This window comes from Macaca thibetana, chromosome 7 (assembly GCF_024542745.1).
Source record: "Macaca thibetana thibetana isolate TM-01 chromosome 7, ASM2454274v1, whole genome shotgun sequence".
Classification (NCBI taxonomy): Eukaryota; Metazoa; Chordata; class Mammalia; order Primates; family Cercopithecidae; genus Macaca; species Macaca thibetana.
In genome coordinates, this window is record NC_065584.1 from 102,222,245 (window position 1) to 102,247,582 (window position 25,338).

At 46.6% G+C, this 25,338-nt stretch overlaps 3 protein-coding genes across 10 annotated transcripts in view; 1 reads left to right on the forward strand and 2 right to left on the reverse strand.

Annotated features, from left to right (window-relative positions):
* The window catches only part of MRPL46 (mitochondrial ribosomal protein L46), a 172,594-nt gene that overhangs the window by 142,519 nt on the left and 4,737 nt on the right, over positions 1–25,338 (forward strand). Inside the window, exons 2-4 of the mRNA XM_050797694.1 lie at positions 22,317–22,564; positions 23,937–24,123; positions 24,847–25,020. Of these exons, the coding sequence (XP_050653651.1) occupies positions 22,337–22,564; positions 23,937–24,123; positions 24,847–25,020 (589 nt within the window). The 5' untranslated portion in view covers positions 22,317–22,336. The remainder of the gene's footprint in view (positions 1–22,316; positions 22,565–23,936; positions 24,124–24,846; positions 25,021–25,338) is intronic.
* ISG20 (interferon stimulated exonuclease gene 20) overlaps positions 1–25,338 on the reverse strand; it is a 239,153-nt gene that overhangs the window by 141,948 nt on the left and 71,867 nt on the right. The gene's annotated exons all lie outside the window — the stretch shown is intronic.
* Positions 11,439–25,338, reverse strand: part of MRPS11 (mitochondrial ribosomal protein S11) — a 1,182,883-nt gene continuing 1,168,983 nt past the window's right edge. For 5 of the 8 annotated variants that reach the window (XM_050797703.1, XM_050797702.1, XM_050797704.1 and 2 more), the window contains exons 2-7: positions 21,932–22,016; positions 21,687–21,803; positions 16,963–17,061; positions 14,458–14,587; positions 12,649–12,714; positions 11,439–11,835 (exon numbers count right to left, since the gene is read on the reverse strand). In XM_050797703.1, the coding sequence (XP_050653660.1) occupies positions 11,728–11,835; positions 12,649–12,714; positions 14,458–14,587; positions 16,963–17,061; positions 21,687–21,803; positions 21,932–21,996 (585 nt within the window). In that variant the 5' untranslated portion in view covers positions 21,997–22,016 and the 3' untranslated portion in view covers positions 11,439–11,727. Of the gene's footprint in view, positions 11,836–12,648; positions 12,715–14,457; positions 14,588–16,962; positions 17,062–21,686; positions 21,804–21,931; positions 22,071–22,190; positions 22,304–25,338 lie in introns of those variants that run through there. The other 3 variants (XM_050797705.1, XM_050797706.1, XM_050797698.1) reach the window with 2 other exon arrangements.

Here is a 25,338-nt window from a genome sequence, read left to right on the forward strand (position 1 = left end):
GGAGGTCTGAGGCAGTACAACTCCATATCCCCCTCAGAAGAGCCTGGGGCAGAGGTCTCTGCATGGATGGATGGGTGGGGCAAGTCTCCAAAGAGCTCACTCTAGGGCCCTTGAAAGAATCCCCCTGGAGTAAAGGAGGTGTGACTGCCAGGGTTGGCCAAGAGAGCCCCACATATAGCACCTGCTGAGCAAAACAACGTGAGTTCTCCCCAGTTCCATCTTCTGCGATCCCAGACCTGGAAGAGCCTGAAGATGAGGAGGGGAAGCCTCACGTGGGTGGTGAGATTGAGGTTTTATTATAGACTTGACTGGACTTTTAGGTCCCTGAAGAAGAGTCATAACTATCAAATGGGATTTATTCTTGGAATTAAAAGTAACCAGGTCAGGCGCAGTGGTGGCTCACCCCTGTAATCCCAGCACTTTGGGAGGCCAAGGCAGGTGGATCATTTGAGGTCAGGAATTCGAGACCAGCCTGGCCAACATGGAAAAACCCTGTCCCTACTAAAAGAAGAAAAAATACCAGAAAGCCATGGAGTCTCCCTGAGATGGAGCTTCAGGAGTCTAGAAAGGGTGATGTGAGGAAGCTGATTGGAGGCAGTGATGGGAGAAAAATAAAGCATATCTTGTCAGTACTCCAAGTTCAGCCCGCTACTGAGTCTGTACTCACTGAGGGGTTGGGATAGGGTGGTTATGTCCTTGTGTGGCAGGGAGCAGAGGAGGTGGGGGATGCTGCACTTTTGGTTTGTCGCATCCTGGGAGGCTTTGGAGTCCACGTGTGACCCAGTTTTCTGCCTCTGTCTGAGCGAAGTGAGCTCTGATTAGAGAGGGTGTAAGAGCTCTAAATGACTGCAAAGTTCTTTTCAATCAGACAGAAAATAGGTGAGAAATGCATTTCCGTTAATGCCCCAATTATCCCACTCCCAACAGGACACAAAATGTGCTTTTGCCTGCTCCCAGGGACAAGACCACCAGGATCCCCTGTGTGTCCTTTCCCAGAGGCAGCCCGGCTGGCACAGCTGAGGGGGCTGGAGAGGGGTCCTTGCAATGCACTGAGGCTTCCCCCCTGGCTTTCAGAGGGCCCAGGATCAGGCCCAGGCGAGTCCCATCCCTGAGACAGGGCCCACACAGGCTCTGCTGGTGGCGCCCCTGCAGCCACCTCTGTGCTTCTCACCCCTCCTCCACCCGGAAATGGCACCTTTGCCTCTGCCGTGGTTTGGATGTCCCTCCAAAACTCATGTTGAGATTGAATTGCCATTGTGACAGTATTAAAGGGTGAGGCCATTAAGAAGTGATTAGGTCATGGAGTAGATTGTTAGAAAATCCAATTTTGCCCTTGCATTCTTTCTCTCTCTTTTTCTTGTGCTCTCTTTCTCTCACATGCCCTTTCTCTTTCTCTCTCATGCTCTCTCTCTCTCTCTCTCTCATATCACCTTTCTTGCCCTTCTGCCTTCCTCCATGGGATGACACAGCACAAAGGCCCTCATCAGATTTCGTCCCTCAAACTTGAATTCACAGCCTTTAGAACTGTAAGAAGTTACCCAGTCTGTGGTATTCCATTACAGCAGCACAAAAGGGACTAAGACAGCCTCCCAAACCTCCCTAGAATCTGCCCTGCCTGCAATCCTGCTTGCGGCTGTTTTCTGCCAGACTCATCTCTCACCTGGATCCCAGCCATGACCTCCTGTGGGTCTCCCTGACTCCAGGTGCCTTTAGTTCCTCCATCCAGTGACCCAGACCCCAGCCTGCTCTTTCTAAAACACACTCTGACCACGGCACAGCCCTGTTAAAACCTTTCAGGGGCTCCCACTGCTTACAGCCTGCAGAGGGCCCTCCTGGTGCCCCAGTAGTGTAGGGCCCTTCTGATGTTACGAGGCCACCAGATGCCTGGTTGTCCCTCCCTCTCTCATCCCACCTGCAGTCACCCCAGCCTTGCCCATTTTCCTCTTCTATATCCACCGCCCCCAACTTCTCTACATCCCCACTGACTTCTCCAGCATTCTCTCCTTCCTCTATTAGATTCCTGTGGCTGCTGTGATAAATGACCACAGGCTGGGTGCCTAAAACCACAGACATTTGTTCTGTCACAGTTCTGGAGGCCAGAAGTCCCAAATCAGTATCATTGGGCCAAAATCAAGTTGGCAGCAGGGCTGTGCTTCCTTCAGAGGCTCTAGGGAATGAAACCATCTGTACAGGGTTGACAAAAATTGCCCGCCCAGTTCTGGACAGAAATATAGTTAGAATTAAGCATTTATCAGGATGCACTTTGGCCCTCTTCCTTGTTGCTAAAAGTCATGTAGCACTGGTTACTGACCATTTGCATCCCCATCGTTTCTACAGATAGGATTTCTGACATTAGGATCCTGAGACTATTTAACAATTGATTGCATCCACGTTGTTCCTATAGACAGGATCTCTGACATTAGAATCATAGAGTTTTTGTGTAAAGATGGCTTAAGATATTTTCCAGGCCATGAATTCCAGGAACCAGTTTGAAGACCCCTACACAGAAATGGGATCGGCATGAGAATTCAGCTGTTTCATCTCCTTGTCCCATGACTTCACCCTGCACTCTTCCACCCATCAATGATCTCCACACTTTGGCCCACTCCAAGACTCTTAAAAACCCTAGCCCCAAACTCCTTGGGTAGATGGATTTAAGGTTTCCTCTTATCTTCTCATTCAGTGACCCTACGATTAAACTCCTTTCTCTACTGCAACCTGGTGTCTTGGCATATTGACTTGCTTGTGCACATCGGGCAACGAACCATCACAGTTTCAGGAAGAATCTGTTCTTGCCCCTTCCAGCTTCTGGTGGATGCTGGCATTTCTTGGCCTATGGCTGAATATCTCCAGTCTCTGCCTCTGTGGTCACATGGCCTTTCTTCTTCTGTCTGTGTAGTCAAATCTTCTGGCTCCATTTTACAAGGATACCTGTGACTGCATTTAGGGCCCACCAGATCATCCAGGATAATCTCCCCATCTCAAGAGCCCTCATATTTCTTTTTATTTTTTTTTTTAAGAGATGGGGGTCATGCTATGTTGCCCAGGCTGTACTCGAACTTCTGGGCTCAAGTGATTCTCCTGTGTTGGCCTCCTGAGCAGCTGGGACTACAGGCATGCACCACTGTGCCTGGCTTTCAAGATCTTTAATTTAAGGCTGGGCCTGGTGGCTCATACCTGTAATCCCAGTACTTTGGGAGGTCGAGGAAGGGGGATCGCTTGCACTCTACCCTTTGTTCATGCCATCTTCTTTGCTGCAAACTCCCCCCATCACCCCTCATAACCCATAGTTGCCTCCTAACTCTTACTCTGATTTTGAGCTTGTGTCACCTCCTCTAGGAAGTGTTCCTTGATTCATCTTCTCATCACCACCATCACACACACACACTCTAGGGCGCTCTCTGTCTCTCTCACTCACTCACAGGTGTCCCTGTTCTGTGGTGGCACCAGGTGGTGTCACAATGGACTTTTTCCGAATTTGTCTCCCCAGCTAGCCTCCTAGGCTGCTCAGGCCAGTTACCAGGGCTTAGACATCCTGAATCTGAGTGTTGATAGATGCTTGAGGAAGGAGGGAGGGAAGAAAGACTCGAGGGATAGACTTCCCAATCATTTGGCGTTTTCATTTCATTTCATTTTTGGCTGCAATTTTTTTTTGAACAATTGGGCTTTATCTACAGTTGGATGAATTTAAGGAAGTAGGAAGATGGGTGATTGGCTCCCATAGCTTTTCTGATTAAAATTACAGGAAAAATATTTGAAAATAATTAATAATTATAACAGCAGCAACAAGATGGCCATGCATCTGCATTCACCACTGTGCTCCCCACCAGGGCCCCAAAGAATCAGCCAAGGCCCTGTGAGGATGGAAGCTGCCACCTTAGCAGTGTGAGGATCGGGAGGGCAGGGCAGGAAAGGCAGGGCCAGCCTGGATGACACTCGCTGTGCCCGAGCAGAGTACACCGTTGCCTTACAAATCCCCCTGCCAGTCCTGTGGAGTGGGAGTAGCTGAGGCTCAGAGAGATGCAGCCATTTCTCCAAGGTCACACAGTAGAGCTGAGATTCAAACCCTAGTCTTTGTGACTCCAAAGCCTAAGCTCTTCTCAGCCCAGCAGGGTAGAAGGAATGGGCAACCGAGTAGGGCGGCAGGTGGGGGCCATGGGCAGGGAGCAGGCCTGGCCTAGAGTCCAGGGGAGAACTAATTGGATTTCCAGGGGCATAGAATCTGGCTTGTGTAGTATCCCTGAGGCTCTCCCTCAGAGCAGCTTAGTGAGTCAGGATCCAGGCTTTCTTTCCAGCCACGAAGGAGCTATAGGCTCCTTAGATGCTGGAGCTGCGTCCCACTCAACCCCCTCATGGTCCTGAGGGAGAAACTGAGATCTGGTGTTGGGGAGGGAGTGTGGCCTGACAGCCTGCATGCTGAGTCTGTTCTCAAGCTGGGTCTAGACAACAGGTGTCCTCCCAGCCAGGGCCCCCTGTGACACCACGCTGCCCCTCAGTTGACATTTCTTTTTAGTTCAAGGGGATTACGCAAATCCTAGGTGGTTAAGCTGCCACAGGGCACTATGGAAACAGATCACCCTGCTCTCTCTGCCTCCTCCTCCCGGCCAAGCAATAATGACACTGAGGCTGACTTTTCTGGCAAGACTTGTGATGCTAATTTGGGAGCATGTGCATAGTTTGATTTGAACCTGGGTGGGCAGCGGGGAGAAGCCAGATTAATTACGAGAACAAATTTGAGAGCCAAATCAGATGTCTTCCCCCAAATACTGGACCAACAATGGAGATGGGGAGTATTACAGGGTCCATGTGTGTCCAAATATATACTAAAAAAAGTATGTGCACATTTCAGCAGATGGTTTATGTAATGCCTGACTGCAGCGTCTATACATTTTTTGAAAAACAGTTCTTGATTTTTAATTGGTTCATTAATTAATCTGAATAAGTAACATCAATATGGCACCTACCTCTAAAGATGAAGAAGGTAAAGAGTTGAGTCTGCTTTCCACCTGCTACTCTGTCACCCAGTTTCCCGCCCTGGAGCTGAGCACACTGCCAGTTTGGGGTATGTCTTTCCAGATACTCAATGCATACACAAACATGTATGTACACATCTTTACTCCTTTTCTACAAAAATTAGCAACTATACTATGCACTATGTTCTGCCCCCACTCGTTTTTCACTTAGCAAGCATCTTGGCGTGTTTCAGGGCTAACATTCCATTATACGGATGTACTGTATTATAATTTAACTAGTCCCCTATTGATGGACATTTAGGTTCCAATCTTTTACAGTACCTTCAAAAATATCTTTGCATACTTGGTACACATTGGAAAGAATATCCATAGCTTTGTGGTCCCATACTCACTGGCCACATGTGGCTATTTCAAAGCAAATTAATTCAAATTAAATAGAATTTAAAACGCAGTTCCTGGTCACATTTTAAGAGCCATGTGGGACTAGTGGCTACCATTCTGGCAAGGAAGATATAGGGCATTTCTGTTGGGCAAGCAGTTCTAGTGGACCTTGCTGTCTCTATGTGGTACATTCCTAGAAGGGAATTATGAAGCCACAGGTCTTCGCATCTTGTGTTGACAGATATTGCCAAATTTCCCTCTGAAGAGGCTCTAGGTATTTACCTTCCCCCAGTAAGAGCTGAGAGAGAGCACACGCTCTTTTGTTTCAGAACAATTGGTGTAGAATGTTGGAAAGAACACAAAACGTTCCCTGTGTACTGATTCCAAGGACATTTTGTTTCCATTGTCGGTGCTCACGTTGCTCACATCAGACACTGCTGTTCCCAATTTACAGTGGGCATGCCTGTCCCTGGGGTCCCACACTGCTGTCTCCCTCAGAGGGGAGATAGCCATCTGGCTGAGGTCTGCTTCTCCATGGCTCTAAGCCTCTTCTCGTCTCCTCTGCATACTCTGACTTGATTCATCATGGTGCAGGGCAAACTGCTGATCCCATTTATTCTCCATCACCACGAGACAGCCTTAACCAGAAAATTCAGCACCCTTGGCCCAACCTCTGTTTCTTCACCTCCCACTGTCTCTGACCCTCCTCCCTTTGGTGAATCATGACCTCCACGTGGCTAAACCTAAGGGGCACCTCATCTGGTAGAGTTCCTATCAGACTTCTGGACAGCAACCTGCACTCTGACTAAGCCCTCTGTCCTGCCTCCTTCACAGTCTCTCCTGCTTGCATTTATGATCTTGGCCATCTTCTTTTCCTTACTCTGTACAGTTTTCCTGGGTTGTCTCGTCCCACTATGCATTGATTGGCATCTCTGCATTTGGGGAATGATGCTAAGGCATTCAGCTTCTATGTCCTTGATGACTAGTAAGATTAAACATCATTTCACAGTTTTTGAGCTTTTGAAATTCTTCTGTTATAAAGTCAGGGTGGAAGCAGAGTAGATGATGGGTATTAGACAGATTCCAATCCAGTTTCTGGCTCCTGTGGGGCTCCGGCCCCCAGAGGCTCTTCTGATTCTCCACGCTCTGGGCATCTTGTGTCCACGGCTGCTGCACTTTCATCGCCCCTCCCTTCCCGCCATGGTCCCTACACCTTCAGTCTACTGAGGAGACACAGCGTCTCATCACCTTCATTTCCCCAGCACTGTGCACGCCCTCCCTACCTCCCACCCAGTGGACAGGGATAGGTGTCAGCATGCTCCCACCTCCTCAGCCCCTCCAGGGATATTGTTCCATCACCCCCATTTGACAGCCCTGCTCTTCTGAAGTGTGTACAATCTATTACTTCCACCTTCCTGAACTCCTGGTCTGCTTCCTACACTATGGGCCACTCCACTTTGTTTGAGGACTTTGAACCTCATAGACTTCTCTATCCTTTTCCCTGACATGCTCTTCCAGGCTTCAGCATCAAGGTAAGTTTCTTTGTCCACATAATTACTTGACTTAAACCTCAGTGACTTATAGTTCGACTATTTTAGACACCCATGTGCCTCACTTCCTCTCCTGTGAATGAGCTCTCTCTTGAATCTCTAACTCTGAAGTTCCTGTTGACCGCAGCTGTCTACACACCCACCTCCCTTTGTCCATCCCATCTGTGGAGTCTGCTCTTTATCCTTGGTGTGACTGCAAGTTTTTGTTTTTTTTTTGTTTGTTTGTTTTGTTTTGTTTTTGAGACCCAGTTTCACTCTTGTTGCCCAGGCTGGAGTGCAATGGCTTGATCTCAGCTTACTGCAACCTCTGCCTCCTCGGTTCAAGCGATTCTCCTGCCTCAGCCTCCCGAGTAGCTGGGATTACAGGTGCCCACCACCATGACTGGCTAATTTTTTGTATTTTTAGTAGAGATGGGTTTTCTCCATGTTGGTCAGGTTGGTCTCAAACTCTCAACCTCAGGTGATCCGCCTGCCTCAGCCTCCCAAAGTGTTGGGATCACAGATGTGAGCCACTGTGCCTGGCCTGACTGCAAGTTTTAATGACCCCTTCCTTTCCCTGTAATCCTCTGGTAAGCTATTCTCTCCATCCAGTCTCCCTATCCAGTTCAAACTGCATGACCCACCATGCCAACTCAGTGGGAACCGGGAACCTGACCTCTCACCCCTCAGGCTTGCTTGTGTTCTGAGCTCCTGAGGATGCTCATTCGCCCATGGTTCCTCTTGTACGCCTTCTCCTCCACAAAGACTTCCCTTCCGGCCCTGAAGCTGAGGGGATGGGTCTTTCACTCCAACGCCAATACCATTTGTGCCTCCTTTTATGGAACTCCATTCTAACTCAGCCACATACCTGTCCTGCCTCCTCAGAGTGTGAGCTCCAGAGTATGGACAGCTCCAGCTCCGTTCTCCCAGTGCCCGGCCTCCATGTTTGTGGCTAGCCCATGTTGGCTTAATTTGGTGATTGGATAATTTCTGCTTTGGCAAGAGATAGCTTCATCACCTTGGGCTGATAGTACCCAGATTTAAAAAGCAATGTGTCTTTCCAGAACAGGAGAAAATGAGTAGAGAAAAAGAATAAAGCCCAGCAGTAAGGTATATATGCATTTTTTTTTTCTTTTTAAAGAGACATGTCAGAGCCAGGTTGCAGGCAAATACAGTTGGGAAATGCTTTCTCCCAAGGTGCCAGTGAAATTCTGCTAGCATTCAGGGACTCTAGTGGTAAACAGGCTTATTTTGGCAGTGACCGTACATCTCGGTGTCAGGTGATAGCCTTGGCAGAAAGATGTGAAAACATCACGTCTATGCTGAAAGGAAAGAAATTGCGTTTTTTTTTGCTGGTGTAGGATAGGCTTTCCTTATGTAGCCAGTCCTGTGTAGCCAGCTTCAGAAGCAAAACTGCAGATGCACCCATAGCAATAATCTGAGGCTGTGCTGCCAGAAGACAACAAAGTGTGTCACACAAGCTGATGCCAACACCCTGCTTGCACAAATACTTGGGACCCACATGCTGGGCTTTGCATCTTTCCACCTGTGGGAAATGCAAGCACACGTTCCACCTGTTTCCTCAGGAAGGAGAGACCTGCTGCTGAGAGGGGCTGCAGCAGCAGGGACAGGGCAGTCCGGCATGTTAGGTAAATAATCACCGCCTAGATTGGTCAGCCTTCGGTGAAGGTGACGTTGTCTCTCACAGGGGTGGGAGGGTCAGTCTTTTAGAGGCCAAGACAAATGATTAAGAGACAGTACAGTTTAAGACAGCACCAGCTTTATTGGCCACTCAGAGCCTGGAAACAACACTGTGCACCGAGAGCTTACAATAAAGGAACATGCATTTTCCAGTGCATAGTCAACAAGGTGGCCTCCCTTGTTGCTCCCGGGGTTGCGCCAGACATCCATTTCTGGGCCCAAGACCATTGATCCTTAAGGGTCCTCTGTCCTGTCTGCGCATGTAGGCTCTGCTGGGCAGGATCTTCCTTTCCAAAGCCCTCTTGTGAGTAAAATAACATTTTTGAAACAATGGTGTGTAGATCAGGTGCAGTGGCTCACGCCTGTTATCCCAGCACTTTGGGAGACTGAGGTGGGAGGATTGCTTGAGACCAGGAGTTCAAGACCAGCCTAGGTGACATGGCAAGACATTGTCTCTATAAAAAATACAAAAATTATCTGGGTGTGGTAGCATGTGCCTGTAGTCCCAGATACTCAGGAGGCTGAAGCTGGAGGATCGCTTGAGCCCAGAAGTTTGAGACTGCAGTGAGCCATGGTTGTACCACTGCAATCCAGCCTGGGTGACAGAGCGAGACTCAAAAACCAAAACCAAAATAAAAACCTATGGTGTATGGAGGACTTTTAGGAGCCACAGAAGACTCCTGTGCTTGCTATCCTCCAGGTGCCCCTCCAGATCACTCTGCAGCCTGGGAGGCTGAGCCTCCAAGTACCACAACACTGAGTTCCCTTCCTTTTGGGATCAGCCAAGGGAGACCCCAGCAAGGGACTATAGGGTAGGAACAGTCAGGCATTTCTTCCCTCTCCCTCGGGCCACGGTTTTGGCAGAGCTGCAATCTGCTGCTGTGGCAGCTCCTGCCAGGTTCTAGGAACTGTTCTTCCCCTGCCTCTTCTAGCCTAGGGTGGCAGCTACTTTGTACTCCACCTTATTTCCTGAACCTTGCCCATGCCTCTGCAAAGAGCTTTCATTGAGCTTTTCTCTTAAATCTTGTGAGCTGTTTCCTGCTCAGGCCCTGACTGATGAACTGTCTGATTGCTATGGGCCCTCTGTCCACCAAACCATATCAAATCACAAAGTGTAAGTTTTATTTTTTAATTTTTTTTGAGATGGAGTCTCGCTCTGTCGCCAGGCTGGAGTGCAGTGGCGCAGTCTTGGCTCACTGCAACCTCCGCCTTCTGGGTTTAAGCGATTCTCCTGCCTCAGCCTCCCAAGTAACTGGGATTATAGGCACCATGCCCAGCTAATTTTTGTATTTTTAGTAGAGATGGGGTTTCACCATGTTGGCCAGGCTGGTCTTAAACTCCTGACCTCGTGATCCACCCGCCTCGGCCTTCCAAAGTGCCGGGATTACAGGCGTGAGCCACCGTGCCCGGCACAAAGTGCGATCTTCAAATGCACCATGTTTTTATGCATTGTATTTATACGTAGTTTTGCGGTGAAACAGTCTAATTCCTTCCGACAGTGGCTTTGATCCAAGAAGCCTTCGGTTGGGCTTCTTTGGTCACTGGTCACAAGATGACCTTCACAGGTCCTGCTAAAGATTAAAGAGAAGGCAGTAGGGAGGCATTTTTCCTTCTAAATTCAGGTCTTGGTTCATGATCTTCCTCCTTTCTTTGCCCTAACACAGCCTCTTGCCTATTTAAGGGGCATCTGTGTCTTTTCCTATACTGAGTTTAGGCAGATCACAGTGCTTAGCTGGCTGGACACAGAAGTAAAACCCCACAGTGCCTTCCCCTTCTGGTCAGCAGGCCCTTCCTGCACTCATCTGGGAGGAACAGTGCTTTTGCGTACTTGACCACTCCTTCTCAGCTTCTGGTGATACTCTTACCTTTGGTCTTCTCTGCCTGTGGAAGAGGGGCCTCTCTGGTCGTGTCTCTAGAGCCCCCACCTTTGGCTTCTGTGCCGTATCCAGGAACTCTAGAGCCCCAACAGAGGAGCAGTCAGTCCTGCCTGGGGGTGCTGAGTTGCGCCCCACTGCCAGCACTACCCAGGTTCCTTATCAACTTGCTTTCTGCACTTCTAGATTTGGGCTCTACTCAAGCCCATCCTGCCATCCACCCTATTTTCTAGAGAATCATCAGTTTTTTTTTTTTTTTTTTTTTTTTGAGACAGTCTCGCTGTCACCTGGGCTTGAGTGCAGTGGCACGATGTCAGCTCACTGCAGCCTCCCCCTACTGGGTTCAAGCGATTTTCATGCCTCAGCCTCCAGAGTAGCTGGAATTACAGGCACACGCCACTATGCCTGGTTAATTTTTGTATTTTTGGTAGAGATGGGGTTTCACTATGTTGCCCAGGCTGGTCTCAAACTGGACTCAAGTGATTCATCCGCCTTGGCCTCCCAAAGTGCTGGGGTTACAGGTGTGAGCCACTGCTCCTGGCCAAGAATCATGTTTTACACAACTCTACCCTCCCCGCTTTTAGGGCACTCTCTCGTTAGTGCTGGGACTGCTGAAGCCCATGGAGTGTAAACGAATGCCACTTTAATGTGGGGAGTCTGACCCACTTGTAGAAAATCCTGTGTTTAGGGCTAACTTTAAACATGCCCATAATGGTGAAATCTATCAGAATCCAGAGGTAGGTGGCAAAAAGCTCTCAATCTGGGCCACATTACAAGTCATTAATAAGAAAAGTTACTAGGATTAGCTCTAGAAATCTGGGGTAAGGGGCTAGATAAGAAATATCTGAAACCAAAGGTGTCTGGTAAACAGCAACTCACATTTACATTTTAACCCTTTCATCCAAGGTCTCACCTCAAATCACACTCTCTTTTTCAGGAGGAAGTAGGAATTATGTAACTCTGAAACAAAAATCTCAAAATTATGACAGATGGTACAGATATTTATTTTCTCTGAGCACAGGTTGGGTCTAGGCCACGGCTGCCCCTGTAGCTCCCCTCTTGTAAGAGATGCAAAGCTTACTTCTGGGCACACCCATCTCCAGCTGGAGATGCAAGCAAAGGCCACTGTGTAAGGAGGCAATGCTCTCCCTTACTGTTTGAAGGACCTCTAACAAGCATATGCTGGAGAGAGCTCTGACAGGGAGCATTTTACAAGGTCCCACTGGAGCTGAGGCTTGAGGTCAGGTCCAAGTGCAAGCTTCCTTCCCATCACAGCCTCCGAGCCTTCCTGGGGCGGCAGCCGTTGTGCGGGATTGGGGTGTTGTCTGTGATTGAGATCACTTCCAGGCCCCCCATGGTCAGTCCGTGGATGGCAGACTGGAAGGAGCAGAAAGAAAAGTAGAATGGCATGGTCCCAGAAATGATGATCCAGTGTCTCTAGGCAGGGTTCGGAGAGGGATAGGGTGCGGTAGAGAAGGGAAGGGAGGGGTGACATGCCCACTGGCTTTGATACCTATAATCCCAATCCTATTCTACTCTCACAAACGTCTCCACCCAAACCCTTTAGCCAGGTTTTCACTGTCCCCCTCTCAAATCATACCCACCACTTTCCACGTTGTGCTTTACAGTCTGAACAAAGACTTCCTGTAGATCTTGGCACACCTTGGGTATCATACTTCTGTGGCTTACTTCGGCAGTTTTCTCTGCCTGCAATGTCCCCCACCACCCACTGTGCCTCCACCTCCCTAATACCTCATTATTCCTGCAAAGTCAGAGAGATGTCACCTCTTTGAGGAAGCTAAAGATTATCTGTGCTAATGATCATCAGGAAAGATTATCCTTGCTAGGTACGGGATCCCCTGATGGGCTCCCAGCACTCTGGCACATGCTTACCACGGCACTCACCAGTCTGTCCTGAGGGATTTGTTTGTGACAGTTCCCCCAGGAACCACCTTCAAATTCCCAGTCTATGGCACACAGCAGGCACTCAGTGAGTGTCTGATGAATTATACTAAGTGATCTAGGCTTGCTCTGAGGGGCTTAGTCGATTATATAAACCACCGATGGGAACTTCAAGCAAACATGGAAATCCACTAAAGGGTGTTTTCTAATCTCTCTGTACTCTGCTCTCAAGCCCCAGATTCTCACTTACTAGGAGGCACACACACTATGGAAATCACTGTAGCTTACCAAGCGTCCTGGCCCCAGGCCTTTCACCACAACTCGGATATGGGTCACACCTTTTTGTGTAGCTTTCTGGAGAGAAGCAATGAGTGGTTAGTGCCCCGGAGAGAGAACTACTGCATCCAAATCTCTTGTTACTGCCTCCTAGAGCAAGGAGGGGTATGAGCTCAGGGAAAGGGCACCCAGAGAAGTAAACAGGGAGGCAAAGGGCAGATGGCTATAGTGGAGGACAAGCGCCAGCAGAGAACACAGAATTTGGCAGGTTGCAGAATTCACGTGACTGTGATCTGTTTAGCCTAGGACAGCACTGCCACCTAATGGAGATTTCTAAATGTTGCTCAGGTTTTTCTCAGCTGGGCACATGCAGAATTTCAGACCATGAGGCAACACCCTAGGCTTCAAGGCTGAACCTAAATACCCACTTCAAAAGTATTGTTTAAAATCTCTAAGTAGTTAGAGTTGAAATTTTCTTTCTTGATAATAAAGGCAGTTCATTACAAAAAGGGAAAATACACAGAACTCACTCATGACCCACCATGCAGAAGCCACTGTGAACACTGACGTACTTCTTTTCATAGTATATGATCTGTCCATGGTTGGGCATTTACAGCATTTTGATTTTTGATGATAGTACATGCAATCAGTATTTTGGGGTGCCTTGCCTTGTTTGAAGGTCAAGGTTTTCCTTCAGGAAACACATCTGGTTTGGCAGTCTGAACATTTGTAAGGCCTGTGCTATAGCAGAAATTGTGCAGGCTTTGGTCTCAGACCAATCTGGGTTCCGATGAGTGAACTGAATCGGTGCATGGCTCTGGGCAAGTCACACACTCTGAATCTCAAATGGCTTATGAAAATGTGGATAATTCTGAGGGTCTCTGAAGATTCAAGATAATAAATGTAAAGTGTCTGGCACATGTAGATGCTCAATAACTATACCAATAGCAGCACCTTGCCGATTTGCTTCTAAAAAAGGTCTACAACAGTTCATACTGGAACTGGTATCGTATGAGTCCTCACGATACTATATCCTCTCCAAAGAGACTATCGTATCTCCCCCAACCCCAAACCATGGGTCTTTATTTTTATTTTTTTTCTTGAGATGGAGTCTCACTCTGTCGCCAGGCTGGAGTACAGTGGTGTGATCTCGACTCACTACAACCTCCACTTCCCGGGTTCAAGTGATTCTCCTGCCTCAGCTTCCTGCGTACCTGGGACTACAGGCGCGCACCACCACATCCAGCTAATTTTTCCATTTTTAGTAGAGACGGGGTTTCACCATGTTGGCCAGGATGGTCTTGATCTCTTTGCCTGCCTTGGCCTCCCAAAGTGCTGGGATTACAACTGTGAGCCACCGTGCCCGGCCTATTTTTAAATTTTTTTGGAGATAGGGTCTCTCTGTTGCCCAGGCTTTGGTGCAGTGGTGAGATCATAGCTCACTGCAGCCTCAAGCTCTTGGGCTCAAGCCATCCAGCCTCAGCCTCCCAAGTAGCTGGAACTACAGGCAGGTGCCACCACACCTGGCTAATGGTTTTTAAATTGAGGGGTCTTTGGTTCTCAAGCTTTTGGTATCTTGGCTTTTACATCCTAGAATGAACGAACAGGGGCTTCACCTCTAATGAAGCTGAGAGAAAGAAAAAAGAGGAGCCTTTCACATAAAACCTTTTCAAACCAGTGCCCCAATGTCAGGGCATCTAAGCTGCCATGACAAACCCTTGCTTCTGAATGGGTAGTATAATGAGGATTCTCCACTCAGTGATGAGCTATGCAGAAAGCAAACACACGCTACAGAGGGAAGCCGAAGGAACACACACTTACCGCTGCTGCGGCTATGCCTGCTGTCTGTGCTGCGATGCCTGTGCCCTTCTTGGAATTCCGAAATCCCTCTGTGCCACAGGAAGCACGGGCAAGGGGCTCATTACTGGCAGAGACTACCTGGATCTGTGTGCTGAGAAAAGCAGAAGAAACACACAGGATACCACTCTTCTTTAGGGAAATAAGAGAGAGCTAATCTATGCCCCTAGAAGCCTGGGTGAGAAAGAAAAAGGAATTCAGTTGCTTCTACTTTGAGCTTATCAGATGAACATGTTTTGAACTCCTACAAGAAGTATCAGGAAAGGTCAGAATTCTCCCCTAAACCTGACTGAAAACTGGTAAGTCACATAATCTAAAGGGTGCTCCATAATCTGAGAGTAGTTACAAGTATCGCCCAGAAAATGACTTTATTGGGGAAAGTTTTAAATATACACAAAAGTGAAGAGAATAACATATGAAATCTGATGGACCCATCAACCAGCTTCAACAGTTATCAACTCTTACCCAATTCAGTTTCATTTATAAACCTTGTTCCTACCCCACTCCCCTCACCAATGGATTATTTTGAAGCAAATCCCAGACCTATCATTTTGTCTGTAAATATTTCAGTATATAGCTCTAAAAGGACTCTTAAAAAAATATTAGTAACATTACCATATTGGATGCTTTTTTTTTTTTTTTTTTTTTTGAGACTGAGTTTTGCTCTTGTTGCCCAGGTTGGAGTGCAATGGCATGATCTTGGCTCACAGCAACCTCTGCCTACTGGGTTCAAGCGATTCTTCTGCCTCAGCCTCCAGAGTAGCTGGGATTACAGGCATGCGCCACCACGCCCGGCTAATTTTGTATTTTTAGTACAGACAGGGTTTCTCCATGTTGGTCAGACCGGTCTTGAACTCCCGACCTTAGGTGATCTCCCCGCCTTGGCCTCCCAAAGTGCTGGGATTACAGGCGTGAGCCACTGTGCCCGGCCTCATATTGGATACTTTTGATGCTTATGACACTATATTTCATGATCAAAAATTATTTTAAACAAGTAAAATTTTCTCTTTGTTTCTATTTTTTTGTGAGACAGGGTCTCACTCTGTCACTCAGGCTGGAAGTGCAGTGGCATGATCACAGGTCACTGCAGCCTCCAATTCCTGGGCTCAAGCCATCCTCCCACCTTAGCCTCCTGAGTAGCTGGGACTACAGGTGCATGTCACCACGCCCGGCTAGTTTTTGTATTTTTGTAAAGACTAGGTCTCACTATGTTCCCCAGGCTGGTCTTAAATTCCTGGCCTCAAGTGATCTTCCCAAAGTGATGGGATTATAGGTGTGAGCCACCGCATCGACCCACACCTTTTTCCTAATCGTCTCTAATAAGTTAACTTATTAATACAATTAAGATTATGCCTTAAGAAATCCTCAGATATGCTTTCGATTTCCCCTTTAGTCATCGTCATTCTTTTTCTGGTCTGGAGAGCTCTGAGAGCTCACAGAAGGAGGCAGGAGAAGTGACTAAAGGGGAGGCCCGCTGGAGTCAGCCCTGAGCTTGGGTCATCCGCTTGTTTTCCTGGGTATGGCTCTGCCATTCCCCCTACCAGTTTCTAGGGTTTTCCATACTGAATAGATGCATAATTGCTTGTCTCTGTGACAGCCTAAACAGTGCTGTACAGAGTAGACCATAGACACTTAAATGCAGAGTTAGCCTATGTCCTTATTAGCCTGAAAGGGGGAAAAAAAGGAAATCCAATTGCTGTCACTTTACGTTTATCTGACAAATGCTGAAATGAATCCTAGAGCATTTCATCTGTGCCACACACTTTAGCCCATGACTCTAGTCTCTTGTGCTGGTCTCTAAATTGCTGGGTGGGTTGGCTGTGACCAAATGCTGATCTCATTTCCAAGTGGGGGCCAACTTGCAAAGTTGTCACTAATACCAGAAATGCTTCTGTTGCCAGCATATGTTTAGGAATTCCCTTGGCACTGCCCCCATCTGTAAGCCACACAAGAACACTAGTCTTGTCACTTTAAACTCACCATCCACATTTAGCTCTACAAGGCAGAGGCCAGTGCACAGTGGCCCACAGTAAGGACAGTATCTATTTACTCGTTTAGATTCTGGTTAGTGTATTAATAAATCATATTAATATCTTGAATCGTATTTCTTTTAATTTATATATCATCCATTCCCTATCAGCAACACTAAAACACCTTCATGGTGGAACCATATGCCCCTAATACACTTCTTCCAACTATTGAGCAAAACTATTCTCAAGGAAAGCAAAGAAATCTTATAACTAGGAAATGCCCACTGTATGTCACATTTTCACGAAACTTGAATAAGCTTTGTAAAGACAGCAGGTGGTTCCTCAAGTGAGGAGGAAGATGCTGCTCTACACTGGCGCCATCATGCAGCACTTAGCACCCTCACTTCTACCCCAGGGTATTCAGGGCCAAGCTTGACTTTCCCTTTGAAGCAGAAAGAATCTCATGCTAGACCTGCCCAGTGTTTCCCTTCCCACTTACTTGTTGTAGGATGCTTTAATGTGTGCGATTGGGATCTCCTCAAATTTCTTTCCCGCCCACCTCAGAGAGCTCTCCTCTCCTGGAATGGGAGGGTAAATGCTGCAATTAGAAGAAAGATTTTATTTAAAATTATCTCAACTTTTTAAAAGTCAAAGAAATACAACACATGGTTAAAAAACAACAGCTCTCTGCCCCCTGCTGCTTCTGAAGTGGCTGCCCCCACCATTCCTTTTCAGTCCTTCTGGTGCCACCACTGCATCTGTGACTACCGTGCTTATGAGGCTGTTTCTTGACTTGTTGACTTCAGACACATCTAGGGACTTTCTGCTATGAGAAGAGATTTTAATTCATACTCCCCATCTTCCTTGTCCCTGCTAGTATACCCATATCATTATTTTCAGATCTTTTGTAGGTTCCTCTTCTCACAATTTAAAAAATAGTCAAACCTGTTTCTTGTTTCATCAACCATAGACAGCCTCTGGACTTTACTTTATAAAAAATGAGACAAAAATAATACTCATATCATTACCATTAAAAAAAATCCAGAATCCCCTGGAATAAAGGACAGCAAACCTTTTCTGTAAAGGGCCAGATAGTAAATATATTAGGCTTTGCGGGCCAACAGGTCTGTCCCAATTACTAAACTCTTCCACTATATCCCAAAAACAGGTATAGACAACAGTAAATTAATAGGCTGTGTTCCAATAAAACTTTACTTACAAAAACAGGCAACTGGCCAGATTTGCCCAGTGAACCATAGTTTGCCAACCTCTACCCTAGACCAGTGGTTTTCAATGCAGGCTGAACATCAGCCAGCTGTGAAGCATACAGATGTTTAAGCTTCACCCTGGACTTCTGATTGGGGTCTGGAAATCAATGTTTCAAATGTCCCAATAGAATCAGATGTGAACACATTGTCTTGCGTTCAAGATCTTCCACTGTCTTAGTCCAAGCTGTCTTCTGGCTATTTCTAGCTAAGTACTCTTTATTTTCAGATGGCAAAAATTAGGTACCAATAGGGAAATAGGGTTAGTAAGAGAAGCCAAGCCTTGGACCTAGGAGATCTGTCTCAGTCTAGAGCTTTCCTCACCAAGCTATGATTTTTTTTTTTTTTGAAACGGAGTCTCGCTCTGTCGCCCAGGCTGGAGTGCAGTGGCCAGATCTCAGCTCACTGCAAGCTCCGCCTCCCGGGTTTACGCCATTCTCCTGCCTCAGCCGCCCAAAGCTGTGATTTTTAAAATTTGAACGCACACAACCATCCTTCAGCAATGGAGCTGGAAATAAACTTGCTGTTCCACTAGGCCTACACACATAAATCAGATTCATGTTTGTACCCACCACAGCCACTTGAAATACAATAGATTCCATTTTAGAAATTATATTATAATCTGAGGGCTACTCTTACCCCAGCCCTACCTGCTTTTCTAGAGGTATTTTAAAAGGCAAAACAAAAACACACTGGTATTCAAAGGTTACAAGTATATTCTTTCCTGTGGGTTTGACCTTATAAGTGATTAGAACTGCCTGGCAATCGTACAGCACATCCCCAGTTCAATTATCCTTCCATTCTCCTAGATGACTCTTATACCTTCTTTTGTCTCCTCTAACCTCCAACTCCCTGCTTCCTCACTGCTGAGCGGATGACCTCTACAGGTGAATAGAAGCAATCAGACTTTCTTCCAGCTCCCACTACCGAACATCTGTGCCCACAGCCTTTGTGCTGTCTCCTGTTACAGTGCTCCACTTGTGTATTAGCCCCTGAAGGACGCTGTTCCCACAATGTCCCCACTCCAGTATCACTTGTTTTTTCCCCTGTATACTGCACTACTCCCAATGGCAAAACATATTGTTACGTTCCAAACTGAAAAAATAACAAAACAACCCTCCAAAACCTCTTGAACCCACCTCCTGGGAGCTACTGTCCATTTCTCTATACCCTTAGAGCAGAACCCTCTTAAGGAACTTTAAGGTACTGACTATACTTGCTGTTTCTTCCTGTCCTCTGCCTCTATTCTCCTTGAACCCATTTCAATCAGATATGAGCCCCTACCATTCCACCAAAAATGCTTTAATCCGACTAACTCCACATTGCTAAATACAATACGCAATTCTCTTATTGATCTAGCAACCTATCACATCAGCAGCATTTGACACAGTTGATCTCCCCACTTTGAGCGAAATTAAAAAACAAATGATCTCTCCTGGTTTTCCTATTATCTCTCTGGAAGTTTCTTTTTTTTTTCTGATGGTTCTTCCTAATCTCCCAAATCTCTAAATGTGAGAGTGCTCCAGGGTTCAATCCTTGAACCTCTTCTCTTCATCTACATTTACGCTATTAATGATTTTGTCATCTCATGGTTTAAATATCTCTATGATGTCTCCCAACTGTATATCTCTAGCTAAAATCTGTCCCTTAACTCCATTTCTTTTTTTTTTTTTTTTTTTTTGAGATGGAGTCTCGCCCAGGTTGGAATGCAGTGGCACAACTTTGGCTCACTGCAACCTCTGCCTCCCGGGTTCAAGCGATTCTCCTGCCTCAGTGTCCTGGGTAGTTGGGATTACAGACTCGCGCCACCACACCTGGCTAATTTATTTATTTTTAGTAGAGGCGGGGTTTCACCATGTTGGTCAGGCTGGTCTCAAACTCCTGACCTGGTGATCTGCCTGCCTCGGTCTCCCAAAGTGCTGGGATTACAGGTGTGAGCCACCACACCCGGCCCTTGAGCTCCATTTCTAATGGTCTACATTGTATCTCCACTTGAATGTTTATTAAGCATCTCAACAACCCCCATCCAAACTCCTGCAGTCTTCCCCATCTTAATGACAACTCCATCTTTCCAGTTGTTTAGCCCAAAAAATTTTGGGGTCTTCCTTTGCTCCTCTCTTTTTCTCACACTGTATATTAACAAATCCTGCTTGTTCTACCTTCAAAATATGTCAGACCATTTATAATACCTCCATGGCAATAACCATGGTTCAAGCCACCATCATTTCTTGTCTGGATTATTTCAATAGTCTTCTAACTGCTTAGAGGACTCTTCCCAGCTTCCATTCTTGCTCTCCTATGGTTTAATATCAACACAGCAGCCACAGGGCTTACAAGATCTTGTCAGCAAGATCATGTCAACCCTTTATTCAGCAATTTCCATTGGCCTCCCATCTCATTCAGAGTAAAAGCTGAAGTCCTCACAGTGGCCGACAAAGTCCTACAGAATGTGGCTATGCAGGCCTGCTGGACCCCCACCTCCCCTTTCCAACCATTATTCTCCTACATTTTACTTGTTTTCTATTTACTGTCTTCTACCCACTGGAATTTAAGTTTTATGAGGCCAGGGCTTTTTGTCTGTTTGGTCAGGGATATATCCCCAACACTCTGAACAGTGCCTGGCATTGTTTAAGAAATGACTACAACAGAATCTTGGTTTAGATCCTTTCAGCAGCTCCTCACTGTCTTCAGTGGAGACATTGTAAAAGCTCCAGTGTGACAGACAAGACCCTTGACATTCTGATTCCTTCTTGTCTTGTTGGCCTCATCTGCCATCACATACACACCTGAACACACCATGATTTTCATACCACATGCCTTTACACAGATGGTTACCTTTGTGTCCAGTGACCCACTTCAACTTGTCCAGATGAACTCCCATTCGCTTCTGAGCTCCATGTTCTTTTCTCCATGGTCTTGCCTGATTTCCTCAGGAATGAGACACTTATTCTGTTTTTTTGTTTTTTTTCCTTTGAGACAGAGTCTCAATCTGTCACCCAGGCTGGAGTACAGTGGCGTGATCTTGACTCACTGCAGCCTCCGCCCCCCGGGTTCATGCGATTCTCCTGCCTCAGCCTCCTGTGTGGCTGGGATTACAGGTGCCAGCTATCACGCCTGACTAGTTTTTGTATTTTTAGTGGAGATGGGGTTTTGCCATGTTGGCCAGGCTAGTCTCGATCTCCCGACCTCAGGTGATTAGCCCACCTCAGCCTCCTAAAGTGCTGGGATTAAAGGCATGAGCTACTGCACCCGGCCAGGAGTTAGGCACTTACGTTTTCATACTTCCAAAGAATGCTTACCTCTGTTATACTATTGAGCAAATTATGGTGAAAATGTTTGCATGTATGTCTTCCCTCAAAGACTGTGAACTACTTGTGGGGAGGAATGATCTTTTGTATCTGTATTCACGGCACCTAGCATCGTGTCTCACTCATAGTAGATTCTTGGTAAATGTTTGTTAAATGGATGTGAAGTTAAGTGGATGTGTATAGAGCATACAGAGGTGGTGGCACTGGTGGGAAGCAAGATGCCAGTTCCTAGGGCTGAGCACAAAACACACCCTGGACCATCTGTAAGATGTGCAGGAGCATCTGTTCCATCGCTAGCGCCCTCCACCTCCCCATTTTGTGTTGGAGGCAGGGAAGGTTGTTAGTCTGAAAAGATCTCCATCTCAGAAGGAAAGAACGCTGATACATGTTATGGACATCTCACATTCACTCATTGATTTAACGAATGTTCACTGAACGTTTACTCTGTACTACGGCTTATGTGCTCCTCACCACCTCTCTCAGCATTATCCGCATTTTTAGATGAGAAGGCTGAGGCTCAGATTTATTTGCAGAAGGTCCCACGGATAGCAAGTGACAGAGCTGAAAATTCACTGGTTCTGACTCTGGAGGGTGTCGGGCAAGAGGCAGGGGTTGCGAGTCTCCAGAGGGCTGGTCCAAGTGGGGCTCACCTGAACCTGGTGTGGCTGGGAGCCGCCGCCTTCTCTTCAACTTCCTGCTTGGCCGCAGCGTCTTGGAGCTGCCGGGCGTCTGTGTGGATTGTCCGGGCTGGCGTCCTGGCCACGACCCTGCCGGGAAGAAAAGCTCGGTGAGGACCACAACCTAACGGTCACTGGGGCTCGGGTGGCTCAAGGGACACGAGTAGGAGCATAGCCCTGGAGTTGGCGGTGGGCTTGAGAGGGCAATCATTTGTTACCCGGTTGTTTGGGGCCAAGTCCAGGACCGCAAGAACCACGACCCCACGTTTCTTACAGCCTGCATGACTTGAATTGACCCCAGTCAGCTTCCGTCGGCAGCGTCCGTCATAGCTGCGCCGGCGCCGGTACCATGAGTGTCTGTCGGGGAGGGGACAGAAGGGAAAGTCATCATACTCTTCATCAGGTCCACTCAATGTTTTTATTTCCATTTAAATGCTCAATAAGACTTTCATTGTGGTTCACTAGGGGATTCTTTACCGTATTTAATGTTCTGAGATGTGGGCTCACCCCTCCATATGGGAATGGTTCGTTCTAGCAGTTCCGGGACTGAGCTCGCCCCTAGTTTGCCGCTCCCGCTGCTGAGGGCTCCCTGGGAGCCGCGGTGCATTGTGGGAGATCGAAAGATGGCGGCGCCCGTAAGGCGGACGCTGTTAGGGGTGGCGGGGAGCTGGCGGCGGTTAGAGAGGCTCTGGGCCGGTAGTCTAAGCTTTCGCAGCCTGGCTCTTGCAGCCGCACCCTCAAGGAACGGATCCCCATGGCGCCTGTTGGGCGCGTTGTGCCTGCAGCGGCCCCCTCTAGTCTCCAAGCCCTTGACCCCATTGCAGGAAGAGATGGCGTCTCTACTGCAGCAGGTGGGACTGAGATGCAGGGTTCAGAGTGACGTTTATTCTGCGTGACTGAGCGAGTAATTTCACCTCTCTGAACTTAAGTATACGGTACTTATCCGCAGAATAGTACCTATCTTACTGACTTGATTTGGTACATAGATGTTCAACAAAAAGTGGTTTCTTTTCATTGGCCGTCTTTATTGTCACCTTAGGCAACTCTTTGGAGAGTTACTTCTTGTTCATGCAACACAGTAGGGATCCTGTGGTGAACAAGAATCGGTCTCTGTCACTAGAAGTTTACAAGTCTGGAGGGAGAAAGTGTTTGTGATTGTGATGAATGTTAAGAAGGAAATACAAGAGGCGGTGGGCACATCTGTAGGATGCCTATGATAAACCTGCTCTGTTTTACCTTATGGGGCTATCTGTGTGAGGGGCAAGTGAGGAAGCATGGGCAAAAACAGTATAGTGGCTGTGAGGGTGTGAAGTCGCTACAGAAAGGGATTGAAGGGTGATATGTTTCCTCAGAATCCGAGATGTTTTTGTCTTGGTCTGTTGAGAACGATAAACTTCTCTTCTGTGCTTTTTGCTTGATTTATTCATTTATTTGCTCGCTTGACAAATATTCGTTACTCACCCTACAGATATTCAGTGTGCCCATACTATGCATCAGAGAGTATGTTAAGTGATAGAGATGCTGTAATGAGTAAGGCAGAAGTAGCTCTGGTTCTCACAGTACTTCAGTCCAGTTGAGTGAGAGGATCAGTCAGTAAGCAAATAGTCATACAACGAAATGCAGACCCTGATAAATGTTGTTAAGGAAAACACAGGGCACTATAAGAGTGTTTAACAAATACATCACATTTTGATTTTATGGTGAGTGTCAAGGAATGTTTCAGGCTTTCTGAATACAGGTTTTTCTCTATATGAGAAATATCTCTCTGAGACAGTCCTATTTAAATTGAAGTCAGAAGGATGAGTAGGACTCTCCCAGAAGAAAGAATGTGAGGAAAAACATTCTAGGAAGAAGGAACAGCCTCTTGAAGGTCCCTGAACAGGAAAGTCCTTGGTGGGTGAGATTCTGATCAAAGACTGACATGACTGGATTGTGGTAAGTGAGCAGGCATTGCCCAACCCAGCTCTCTGTTTTTGTAGCAGTCTTCACCCCCAGTGATATTCTAACATTTTTGGCAAATTTAACTCAAGCCCAAAGTTCAGAGGACCTTTTTTTCCCCCTCTGTTTCCTTTCTGCATGGTGTTTTGATTGTATATCTGGTTATGTTGGGTGATAAACTTCTCAGCCTGCCAAGTGTGGCATATCTCTATTTTATTCTTCCTGGTTTTTTTTCTTTTAGTTTTGCCAGATTAAGGTAGTTTTTTGCCCTTTTAATTTTCCCAGATTGAGATAGAGAGAAGCGTGTATTCAGACCATGAGCTTCGTGCTCTGGATGAAAACCAGCGATTGGCAAAGAAGAAAGCCGACCTTAATGATGAACAAGATGAACAGGATATATTGCTGGTGCAAGATTTGGAAGACATGTGGGAGCAGACATTTCTACAGTTCAAACTTGGAGCTCGCATAACAGGTTGTGATCTTTTTAGGCCAGCAAGAAGGAAGGGAAAAGGGGTATTTGGGTTCCCAAATAAAAGACAGTTGCTTGGCCCCTGCTTTGTGTTTTAAGTAACAAATAATTTCATATTCTCTTCTCTGTTGCTCACATCTACCATAATGTGACTTTAAAAGTCTGTCTTATTTTCGAGTGAGAGGTAAGGGTATTGGAATAGACTTTTCTCTCAGTTAAACTTTGTGAATGTTATCTGTGTTTAACTCCAAGTTTGAGACTGAGAATGGGGCAATTGAAGCCTTTTTCCACTAATTCCTGTGTTTTATGTGAAATCCCTCTTAAAGCGGGAGATTGAGTTCTGTTTTCCTTGTTTCACAGGTGAAGACTGAAGAACAGAGAGAGTAGGGGCTAGTTAAGTCAGTAATAGTATAAAAACCAATGAAGTAGTTGTGTTTGAATTAGTATGATCATTGTTTCTTTTTTGAAGACTCAAAATATGGTTTGCTATTCAAAGAAGTTTACCTCTTGATTTCTTACCTTTTAGTTTCCTCAGGATTGTGAGACTCTTCCCTGGAAGAGGTCAGAGTGGAGGTCAGAGCTAGAGAGATGGGTCAGAGGTGTAATTTGGTTCTAAGCTCTTTGAGGGCAAGGATTGTGGATCTTAAAGGAAGATTGTAAAACTCCAGGCTTCTTGGTTCTGGCAGATCACAGTCTTCTTACCTCCTCTGACCCCGTTTGCTGTAGAAGCTGATGAAAAGAATGACCGAACATCCCTGAACCGGAAGCTAGACAGGAACCTTGTCCTGTTAGTCAGAGAGAAGCTTGGAGACCAGGATGTTTGGATACTGCCCCAGGCAGAGTGGCAGCCTGGGGAGACCCTTCGAGGAACAGCTGAACGAACCCTGGCAACCCTCTCAGGTGGGTTTTCTGCCTTCCTCTAAATTCCGCAAAATTCACTTCAGACTCAGCCAGAGGATTTACAGGCTGACTGGGGAATTGGATTAAGGGTGGGGGTGGGAAGGTTAATGGAAATTTTGAAGTTTATAAAAATTTCAGGCAGAAAAACCCAGGTAAGGATTTTTTTTTTTTTTTTAAAGACCAGGTGAGAATCCTTTGTTCCACTGAGATTTTAAAATTTAGTACATTCAAAATTGATGTTTCTACCATTTTCTCAGCTTGCTTGTCTTGTCTTTGCAGCACTGCTTATTGGCATCACTGCTTGTCTGTTCACTCAAT